The sequence below is a fragment of the Cherax quadricarinatus genome, chromosome 25 (genome assembly GCF_038502225.1).
Source record: "Cherax quadricarinatus isolate ZL_2023a chromosome 25, ASM3850222v1, whole genome shotgun sequence".
NCBI classification, from domain to species: Eukaryota; Metazoa; Arthropoda; class Malacostraca; order Decapoda; family Parastacidae; genus Cherax; species Cherax quadricarinatus.
The window spans coordinates 30,638,590-30,650,750 of record NC_091316.1 but is presented as its reverse complement, the minus strand read 5'-3'; the positions used below and the strand labels follow the sequence as shown (position 1 = coordinate 30,650,750).

The following is a 12,161-nucleotide window of genomic DNA, read 5'->3' as shown; positions in this document are numbered from 1 at the left end:
GTGGTTGCAGGGGTCGAGTCTTAGCTCCTGGCCCCGCCTCTTCACCGGTTGCTACTGGGCCCTCTCTCTCCCCGCTCCATGAGCTTTATCAAACCTCGTCTTAAAACTGTGTATGGTTCCTGCCTCCACTACGTCATTTTCTAGGCTATTCCACTGCGTGCGTGTGTGTGTGTGTGTGTGTGTTAGTTACCATTTTGTCCTAGGCACATGTCTTTTAGACACTAGGCCTCTTGTATTTGCAAGTTTGTGTGTGTGTGTGTGTGTACTCACCTAGTTGAGGTTGCGGGGGTCGAGTCCGAGCTCCGAGCTACTAGGTCCTCCCTCTCTCTACTTCCTGAGCTGTATCATACCTCTTCTTAAAACTATGTATGGTTCCTGCCTCCACTACTTCACTTGCTAGGCTATTCCACTTCCTGACAACTCTATGACTGAAGAAATACTTCCTAACGTCCCTGTGACTTGTCTGAGTCTTCAGCTTCCAGTTGTGACCCCTTTTCCCTGTGTCCCCTCTCTGGAACATCCTATCTCTGTCCATCTTGTCTATTCCCCGCAGTATCTTGTATGCCGTTATCATGTCTCCCCTGACCCTTCTGTCCTCCAGTGTCGTCAGTCCGATTTCCCTCAACCTTTCCTCGTACGACATTCCCCTGAGCTCTGGGACTAGCCTTGTTGCAAACCTTTGTACTTTCTCTAACTTCTTGATGTGCTTGACCAGGTGTGGGTTCCAGATTGGTGCTGCATACTCCAGTATGGGCCTAACATACACAGTGTACAGTGTCTTGAACGATTCCTTATTAAGGTATCGGAACGCTATTCTCAGGTTTGCCAGGCGCCCGTATGCTGCAGCAGTTATTTGGTTGATGTGTGCTTCCGGTGATGTGTTCGGTGTTATGGTCACCCCAAGGTCTTTCTCCCTGAGTGAGGTCTGTAGTCTTTGTCCACCTAGCCTACACTCTGTCTGCGGTCTTCTTTGCCCCTCCCAAATATATGTATGTATGTATGTGTGTGTGTGTGGGGGGGGGCCTTGTAAATGTGCTGAGTTAGGGTGTGGATACTGTCAAAATGACAAATTATACCATCACTCACTACCCTTACTGCCTGTCAACACCCATGGGGTCCTATGCCTTCTTCCCCACTGTCCTTCCTTCCTACCTACCTTCCTTCCTTCTTCTTACTACCTGTCAACACCCATGGGGTCCCATGCCTTTTTCCCCACTGTCCTTCCTTCCTACCTACCTTCCTTCCTTCTTCTTACTACCTGTCAACACCCATGGGGTCCCATGCCTTCTTCCCCACTGTCCTTCCTTCCTACCTACCTTCCTTCCTTCCCTCTTACTGCCTGTCAACACCAATGGGGTCACATGACTTCTTCCCCACTGTCCTTCCTTCCTTCCTTTCATCTTGTCCTTCCTTCCATTCTTCCTACCTTCCTTCCTTACTTCATCTTACCTTCCTCTCATCTCTTCCTTCCTTTCTTACTTCCTTCCTTCCTTCTGGTATCCTGGACATTGCTTTCGGTCATAAACTCCTCAAAACCATGAAATTCAGCTTCAGAGGCATTTCCATCTATGTTAGAGCTATCACTAGGGAAGAGAAGAGTCCCAGATTCGCCGGAGTGTCAGATATTTCTTACCGCTAGGCATGCTGAACAAGGACTACTGAAATGGCGTTCCTACAATGCACCACTGGCTCCCCGATTTTTTTTTATACTGTGAACACTGACCATGGAGACCCATTCTCTCACATGTGGGCCTACCAGCTTTCTCCTGCTTGATCTGAAGCTGCTAGAATTTTGGCGTATTAATACATCGAAAACAGTCAAAAGGATTAATGAATATTTCATATGTGGAGCAATTTTAAAATAAAGAACTAAATTGAAATGTACTGAAATGAATCATTCATTACCTGTCATTTTATAAATGTGCAGACATAAAAATTTAAATGACCTTGTGAAGCATATCATACCTGATATTCATTGCCCAGAGAGTACAAGAACCTGTCATAGAGTGACCTCTGCTCTAAAGGTGTTGACTGGCTGCAGAGAGATGCACAACTCTTGTAGTATCCCCTAAGCTTGCTCTCATTCATTTGGCAATATTCTGCGTGGGATCCCAATTCAGGCAACAGTTTGCAAGCTTCAGAAAAGTGAGAATATGCATCTTCATATCTCTCCTGAAGGAAGTGATAAGCTCCAAGGTCATAATGGATCTGAAAAATATGTTTAGTTACAATCTGGCAGTTAACACATGTTGTAAAGCACTACATAAATAAATAAATATATAGAGGTAGATCTAGATAGTAGGTTGGTAGACAGCAACTGCCCTGGGAGGTACTACCGTCCTGCCAAGTGAGTGTAAAATGAAAGCCTGTAATTGTGTTACATGATGGTAGGATTGCTGGTGTCCTTTTTTCTGTCTCAAAACATGCAAGATTTCAGGTACGTCTTGCTACTTCTACTTACACTTAGGTCACACTACACATACATGTACAAGCATATGTATATACACACCCTTTTGGGTTTTCTGCTATTTTCTTTATAGTTCTCGTTCTTGTTTATTTCCTCTTATTTCCATGGGGAAGTGGAACAGAATTCTTCCTCCGTAAGCCATGCGTGTTGTAAGAGGCGACTAAAATGCTGGGAGCAAGGGGCTAGTAACCCCTTCTCCTGTATAAATTACTAAATTTGAAAAGAGAAACTTTTGTTTTTCTTTTTGGGCCACCCTGCCTCGGTGGGATACGGCCAGTTTGTTGAAAGAAGAATATAGAGGTAGTGGGTTGGTAACCAGTAACCACTCAGAAAGTAATTCCAACCTGCCAAACAAGTATGAAATGGAAACCTGTAATTGTTTTATATGATGGTAGGATTGCTGGTGTCTTTTCTTTTTCTCATAAACAAACAAGATAACAGGTACATCTAACTACTTCTATTTATATTTAGGTCACACTACATGTTTATGAAAATGTTTGTGTGTACACACCCATCTACTACAGTAGACCGTTGATTAACATGGGTTCCTTTTGAACGTTTTCTCCATTACACTACTGCCAAATTGTAGCATATGGTACAGGGTACCATATGGTACACGATACCATATGGTACAGGGTACCATATGCCACAGGGTACCATATGGCACAGGGTACCATATGCCACAGGGTACCATATGGCACAGGGTACCATATGGCACAGGGTACCATATGGCACAGGGTACCATATGGCACAGGGTACCATATGGTACAGGGTACCATATGGTACAGGGTACCATATGGTACAGGGTACCATACAGTACAGGACACCATATGGTACAGATACAGGGATAACTGTGGAAATAAGTCACCCTGACTTTTTTGGGTTATCCTAGGATTTTATACGTATGCTGCTATGTATGATAATTTATGTAATTGTATTTCTGTACACCTGAATAAACTTACTCAAGTGCATGTGGCATCATAAGTAAGTTTATTTAGTTATACACAAATAAAGTTACATAGAATATCATACTTAGCAGCATATGTTTGGAGAACCTAGGATAACCCAAAAAAGTCAGTCAGAATTATTTCCATTAGGGTCCCTGTACCATATGGTATAATGTACCATATGGTACAATGTATTATATGGTACATTGTACCATATGGTACCATTGTACCATATACCATTGTACCATATGATACCATTGTACCATATGATAACACTATGACAGGGCACCATTGTACCATATGGTACCACTGTACCATATGGCACAATGGTACCACATGGTTCAAAACCATAGAATTCGTCTTCAGCTCCACTTCCACCAGTCTTAGAACTGTAAGTTGTGAAGAGGAGAGTCAGAATTCGCCCCGAGAGTGAGTGGGGAGTGAGAGCTTCCTTGCCGCCAGGCACTATGAACAAAGCTACTTTGCCGGCGTTCCCACAATGCCATGCGGGCGTCCCGATTTTTTCTATGGTGTGCACACTGACCACCCAGACCCATTCTCTTAGATGTAGGCCTACCAGCCTTCTCATGCTAAATTTGACGGCGCTAGAATTTTGGCACAGATCTACGGTTTGGACCCTGAACGTAAAGCCGTAGATCTACGGGACGGACCCTGAAAGGGTTAAGTATAAGACAATTTTTAGAAGAAATGACGCTCTGAGTGAAGGCTAATGGAAATAAGTCACTCTGTCTGACTTCTTGGGGTTATCCTAGGTTCTCTACACATATGCTGTTCTTTTTCTTTCAACACACTGGCCGTATGCCACTGAGGCAGGGAGGCCCAAAAGGAAAAACGAAAGTTCCTCCTTTCAAATTTAGTAATAAATACAGAAGAAGGGGTTACTAACCCCTTGCTCCCGGCATTTTAGTCGCCTCTTATGATACGCATGGCTTACGGAGGAAGAATTCAGTTCCACTTCCCCATGGAGATAAGAGGAAATAAACAAGAACAAGAACTAGAAAGACAATAGAAGAAAACCCAGAGGGGTATGTATATATATGCATGTACATGTATGTGTAGTGTGACCTAAGTGTAAGAAGAAGTAGCAAGATGTACCTGAAATCTTGCATGTGTATGAGAGAAGAAAGACACCAGCAATCCTACCATCATGTAAAACAATTACAGGCTTTCGTTTTACACTCACTTGGCAGGACGGTAGTACTCCCCTGGGCGGATGCTGTTTACCAACCTACTTCCTAAAACTCAGTAAACTTATTCCTCTATAATTTTTACAATCTCTTTTGTCCTGCTTCCCCTTATATAAAGGGACCATACATGCTCTCTGCCAATCCCTAGGTACCTTCCCCTCTTTCATACATTTATTAAACAAAAATACCAACCCCTCCAACACTATATTACCCCCCCCCCCCCCGCTTTTAACATTTCTGTCATGATCCCGTCAGTTCCAGCTGCTTTACCCCATTTCATTCTACGTAATGCCACATACACCTCCCCCACACTCACATCCTGCTCTTCTTCACTCCTAAAAGATGGTATACCTCCCTGGCCAGTGCATGAAATCACCGCCTCCCTTACTTTGTCGACATTTAAAAGTTCCTCAAAATATTCTGGCCATCTACCCAATACCTCCATCTCCCCATCTACTAACTCCCCTACTCTGTTTTTAACTGACAAATCCAATCCTTCCCTAGGCTTTCTTAACTTGTTTAACTCACTCCAATTTTTTTTCTTATTTTCATTAAAATTTCTTGACAGTGCCTCTCCCATACATTCATATACACATTTGCCACATGCTTTTGATGCAATGTGTAGTAAAGATTATTATTATGCAGAGTTAAGTGTTGGTGGTGTGATTAAGCTAAGTACAGTTGCTATGATCCTGGAATGCAACAACATACAGTGAAAGACACCTGCTTCAGAAATTAGATTGTAGTAATTTTTCACTTCAGATGGAAAAAATAGCAAAATGTTACAATATTGTCTTGTGGTCGTTGCCGATACAACTTCTTTCATTAAATATTAAATCAAATATACAATTTTAAAAGATGTAATCATTTACTAAGTAGATGATATCACATGAACAACATACATGCTGGATTTATCTCATTAAAAAAAAAAAAGAAATCATCATCCTAAAATCAATGTAAAATGCAGTCAATTTCAACAGGTTCTAAATGATCTTTTTAAGTATGAAAAATTAAAGTAAAAAGAGACACTATTCATATTGTTAAATAGCTAAATTTTGACATCTCAAAGCACTCTAAGTTATTTCTTATCATAGTCTGAAAAGCTAAGCGTCAGCGAGAATACGAATCCATTGCAGATGTATAACTAGTTTTTAAAAATACTGAGAGAAATTTCTTTCTCATGTTCAGACATAACCTGTACCTAACAGTTCTGTGCAGCTCTAAACATATTAAGCAAAACAATTAACACCATTAAAACCAACCTGACATTTAAACTGTTCGTCAGCTACAGACTTGCAGCGTTCCCAGGAGTGAGTTATGGTGGTAGTATGGTGGGTGTGCACTGTGAAGGTAGATAACACCGGTGCACGAACCTATTGGTAAGTGAGAGAGTAAAACTGAGACTTAACAGATTAATCAGTTATAAGGCTGAACAAATAATGAAACAGCAACAATGTATAAATGAGCAATTCAAACGTATGTTATATGGTCACAAAAATTGTTCAGACTATATAGCACTATTTCTCAGTCAATGTGACAGACAACAACCAACCATTTAGTTAAGTTTATCTATCTTATGTCCCAGTAGATACTGTGACCTACAGTTTGAGAAACATTGCTACCTGGGTTAACACAAGCACTATATACAAGTCAGGAGCTAAAAAGAAGTTAGAATAATACATAATGCTAGATTTTGTTAATGTAAAGGTATGTTATGATATCTTACCAGCTGATATAGCACAGGGTATACTGATTAGGCAAAATTAAAATATCTAAGTAATCAAAGTAAAAACAAAAAAAAACATGTGGCTGGGATCTAATGATACTCTAGGTTCACAAACATCTTTCATCCTAAAGATAGAGGTGACAGATAAACTCATCAGAAAATGGATGTATTACATCAAGGATGTTATTCACTATTATGTTGTAACTTAACCCTTTGACTGTTTCGGTTGTATATATACGTCTTACGAGCCAATGTGTTTGACGCATTAATACGCCAAAATTCTAGCGGCTTCAAATCAAGCAGGAGAAAGCTGGTAGGCCCATTTGTGAGAGAATGGGTCTCCATAGTCAGTGTGTGCACTATAAAAAAAAACTGGGGAGCCAGTGGTGCATTGTGGGAATGCCACTTCAGTAGTCCTTGTTCAGCATGCCTAATGGTAAGATGGAAGTGTCAGTGAAGATGAATTTCATGTTTTTGAGGAGTTTGTGACCGAAAGCACTGCCCAGGATACCAAAAGAAAGAAAGAGAAAGAAGGAAAGATAAAAAAAAGAAAAAGAGAAAGAAAAAGAAAGAAAGAGGAAGAAAGAGAAAGAAAGAAAGAGAAAGAAGGAAAGAGAGAGAAAGAAAAAAAAGAGAAAGAAAAAGAGAAAGAGAAAAAGAAAGAGAAAAAAGAGAAAGAAAGAGAAAGAAAAAGAAAGAGGATGAACAAAAAAGGAGAGAAAGAAAGAAAGAAAAATAAAGAAGAAAGAATGGTGGGTAGTTACAAAGGAGGTGGGCGGGAAGGCATGAGACCCCATGCGTGTTGACAGGCAGTAATATGTCATTTTGATAGCTGCCAGACCCTGACTCAGCACATTTAACCCTATGACTGTTTTGGTCACATATATACGTCTTACGAGGTACCGTGTTTGATGTATATATACTCATAAATTCTAGTGGCTTCAAATCAAGCAGGAGAAAGCTGGTAGGCCCACATGTGAGAGAATGGGTCTGTGTGGTCAGTGTGCACCATATAAAAAAAATCCTGGAGCACGCAGTGCATAATGACGAAAAAAAACTGACCCTTTCTTTTAATTAAATGCAGAATTTGTGGTCTATTTTTGTATAGTATTTATGGTTGTATTCTCGTTTTCTTGGTGTCATTTGATAGAATGGAAAACATATTGAAATAGAGGTGATTTTCACTGGTTTTACTATAAAAAAAAACCTGGAAATGGAGCTCAAAGTAGGGGAAATGTTTGATTTTTGCCAATGTTCAAAAGTAAACAAATGATGTCATTTTCCAATAAATGTCCAACTAGCCATTCTAATATGCAGTCATGAATGGGTTGATGTTATTTGTACAATTATTACAATATTGCAGTACTTTGCATAACAGTAAATCTTCTATTTTTTGTTTGAATAAAAATTCAAAATAGAAAGCAAGAGTAATATCAGAGGGGCCTGGAGACATGACTGATGAACAGAGAAAATGTTATTTAAGAGCCAGGAATGTCTGCATTGTTCATTCTGGACCTTATTTTGAAATTGTCATTTTTTTTAATTTTCGTGAAATTGGCCAAATTGCAAATTTCTGACCACATTATTGGGTAGTTGAAATCGGTAAATGGGCAGTTTCTTGTACTCAATCGATAGAAAAAACAGAGTTCTAAAGAAATAGCTATGAGTTTGGTCGACTGGAACAATGGAATTAGCCGAAAATAGGGCTCAAAGTGGGCGAAATCGCCGATTTGTAAATATCGCCAAGGTCGCTAACTTCGCGAGAGCATAATTCCGTCAGTTTTCCATCAAATTTCGTTTTTTTTTTTTTGGTGTCATTACAATCGGGAAAAGATTCTCTATCATTTCGTAATTTTTTTTTTTTTTAAATTTTGCGACACCAGAAGACGCCTCAGGACTGGGGGATGTGACTGTCAAGGGGTTAAGAGTTCACACACACCCACCCAAACAAACACACACACACACACACACACACACACACACACACACACACACACACACACACACACACACACACACAACACACACACACACACACACACAAACACACACACACACACACACACACACACACACACACACACACACACACACACACACACACACACACACACACAACACAAGCTTCCAGAAGATAATAGCAGTTCTTTATAAGTGTTCAGTGACTATATATGTGTATATACATTACAGACACCAGAAGGAAGGGATGAAAGAATGAAGAAAGAAAGAATGAAGAAAGAGTGAAGAAAAGAAATAATGAAGAAAAATTGAAGAAGAAAGAATGAAGAAGAATGGAGAAAGAAAGAAAGAATGAAGAAAGAAAGATAGGTAGGTAGATAGAAATGATGACACATGACCATTTACCTAGGAGAACTACCTAACACAACTGCCTGCTAATACTGTGAAGAAAAGTGCTCAGAAGAGGTGTTTTATCTGCGCACATACAAAAAAAAAAAAAAAAAAAAAAAACGCCCACAAAAATGCACACACACTCGTTTAATGTGTGAAGAGTGTAAAACACCATTGTGCATACATCCATGTTTCAAAGACTTTCACAAGCTGCAGCAGTTCTAGGAAAGTGTCCAGTGATTGTACATTTGTATATACAGTATATTACAGAACAATAGCAATAAACAAATTTTTATATTTTTCATTTGTGTAAACAAGTTTTGTAAACAATATAATGATACTAATATTTGTGTGATTATTGTGTTACATACAACGAGTGTATATATGTACACCTACAATCCGACTTACAGCCTGCTCGACATACGACCATTCGACTTACGATCTTGTTTTCTATGCCAAATTTCTGGGAAATAAACAACTGTTTGTGTTGTACACAGTGTTTATCATAAACCTTACAGTATAAAATACAGTGCTAACAGCATAAAAAGTAAAGTAAAAAATGAAATACCAAAATAAAACAATAAAATAAAGCATTACAAAAATGTGATGCTGATATTCAGAAGTAAGGTTCGACTTACGTCCATTTCGACTTACGACCAGTTTCTCGGAACCGAACTCGGTCGTAAGTCGGATGGTACCTGTACATTGCACCTTACTTTGGTCTCACAAGCCACATAAGTTATGTGAAAAATTAAAATACAGTGGACCCCCACCCAATGGTGACATCAAGTAACGGCAAATTCGTCTAACGGCGCTCTTTGGTGTCAAAAAATTGGTTCTACCAACGACGAAAAACTCATCTAATGGCATGCAGCCTGAGCGGGCCCAGCCACTCCAAGACCCCGTGTATAGCCAGTGTGCCAATGTTTACACGCCATTGTGGTCGATTCCAAGTGTACCTGCAATATATTTTGTATTATTCCAGTGTTTTCAGTGCTTGTAACTGCTAAATAAACCACCATGGGACCCAAGAAAGCTTCTAGTGCTAAAAAAGGTGAGAAATACTCTCGAAATACTTTCGTACCACAGTCAGCTGCTGCTGCACTACCGTCAGCTGTTGCTGCAACACCATCAGCTGCTGCTGTTACTGTACTAACGTAAGCTGTTGCTGCACCACCGTCAGCTGCTGCTGCACTACCATCAGCTGTTGCTGCAACACCATCAGCTGCTGCTGCTGTACTACCATAAGCTGTTGCTGCACCACCGTCAGCTGCTGCTGCACCATGGTCAGCTGTACTACTCGAAGATGTGGAGAGACTATTGTAGGTGTGGCTTATCAAGAATACCAAGAAACAATTAACCCCAGAGGAGTAGCCACCCAGGATAACCCAAGAAAGTCAGTGCATCATCGAGGACTGTCTAACTTATTTCCTTTGGGGTCCTTAATCTTGTCCCCCAGGATGTGACCCACACCAGTCAACTAACACCCAGGTGAACAGGAAAAAACGCCTGGAACTAGTGCTCATATTGGTAAATTTAACCCTTTCAGGGTTTCGGCTGTACTAGTACGGCTTACGCATCAGGGTTTTTGACATACTAATACATCTAAATTCTAGCGCCCTCAAATCTAGTGAGAGAAAGCTGGTAGAACTGCACATGAAAGAATGGGTTTATGTGGTCAGTGTGCGTGGTATAAAAAAAAATCCTGCAGCACACAGTGCGTAATGAGAAAAAAACTTTGGCCATGTTTTTTGGATTAAAACAGCGACTTTGCATTGTATTTTCGTATGGTATTTATTGTTTATTCTATACACAAATAACCCACACATAGAAGAGAGGAGCTTACGACGACGTTTCGGTCCAACTTGGACCATTTACAAAGTCACACTAATCAGAAGTGGAGCAGGACGGCTATATAGAAGAGGAGGAGGAAGAAGAGGAAGAGGAAGAGGCGGCGGCAGCCGGGGGGGGGGAGGTTGGGGTGGTGGGGGGGGGAGGTGGGGGTGGTGGTGGTGGTGGTGGGTGGTTGGTGGTGGGTGGTGGTGGGTGGTGGTGGGTGGTGGTGGGGGGGGTGGTGGTGGGGGTGGGGGGTGGTTGGTGGTGGTGGTGGTGGAGAGGGTGGTGGTTGGTGGTGGTGGTGGTGGAGAGGGTGGTGGTTGGTGGTGGTGGTGGTGGAGAGGGTGGTGGTTGGTGGTGGTGGTGGGTGGGTGGTGGTGGGTGGGTGGTGGTGGGTGGGTGGTGGTGGGTGGTGGTGGTGGTGGTGGTGGTGGGTGGTGGTGGTGGTGGTGGTGGGTGGTGGTGGGTGGTGGTGGTGGGTGGTGGTGGTGGTGGGTGGTGGGTGGTGGGTGGTGGTGGTGGTGGTGGTGGGTTGTGGTGGGTGGTGGTGGGTGGTGGTGGGTGGTGGTGGTGGTGGATGGTGGTGGTGGTGGATGGTGGTGGGTGGTGGTGGTGGATGGTGGTGGTGGTGGTGGGTGGTGGCGGTGGCGGCGGCAGCGGTGGTGGTGGTGGTGGTAGTAGTAGTAGTAGTAGTAGTAGTAGTAGTAGTAGTGGTGGTGGGGAACTAAGGAGGAGGAGCCAGTCAAATATAAAGAAAGGGGAGCACTGCAAGGGAGTTAGGTGTCCACAGAGGGAGAGCAAGTGCACAGAGGTGGGAGGAAGGGGAAGTGATGAAATAAATAATGAAGGAACAGAAACACGCGACAGAAGAAAGACAAAAAAAGGAAAGAGGAAAGGGGAAGAGGGAGAAGAAGAAAAAAAAATGAGGAATCAGGTTAAGTCACGGGTGTTCTGAAGTTTGGAGCATTTTACAATGTAGTGGGAGAGGAAGGCATCTACAGAGACGAAGCCAGGGCTAAGATTCATACAAGGAAAGTTGTGTATTAGAGAGGATTCAACAAGTCGGCGACTGTTAAAGTTGGAAGTAGGGAAGAAGTTTTAGCAGAAGACCAGTCTATAGGATGGCTGTGATCTCTGACGTGACAGAAAGGAGCATTGTTAGTGTCGGCAAGCCTAACACTATTTTTGTGCTCCCTAAGTCTGACAGACTTAGGGCACCTAGCTCCCTTGCAGTGCTCCCCTTTCTTTATATTTGACTGGCTCCTCCTCCTTAGTTCCCCACTATGTACTACCACTACCACTACCACTACTACTACTACCACCACTACTACTACTACTACCACCACTACTACTACTACCACCACTACTACTACCACCACCACTACTACCACCACTACTACTACTACTACTACCACTACTACTACTACCACCACTACTACTACTACTACTACTACCACTACTACTACTACCACCACTACTACTACTACTACCACCACTACTACCACCACTACTACTACTACTACCACCACTACTACTACTACTACTACTACCACCACTACTACCACTACCACCACCACCACTACTACTACTACTACCACCACCACTACCTCTTCCTGCCTATATATAGC

At 42.0% G+C, this 12,161-nt stretch overlaps 1 protein-coding gene across 1 annotated transcript in view; it reads right to left on the bottom strand.

Annotated features, from left to right (window-relative positions):
* Window positions 1–12,161, bottom strand: part of LOC128690078 (integrator complex subunit 8) — a 303,474-nt gene that overhangs the window by 248,738 nt on the left and 42,575 nt on the right. The window contains exons 6-7 of the mRNA XM_070088709.1: window positions 5,885–5,995; window positions 1,966–2,208 (exon numbers count right to left, since the gene is read on the bottom strand). Coding sequence (XP_069944810.1) covers window positions 1,966–2,208; window positions 5,885–5,995 — 354 coding nt within the window. The remainder of the gene's footprint in view (window positions 1–1,965; window positions 2,209–5,884; window positions 5,996–12,161) is intronic.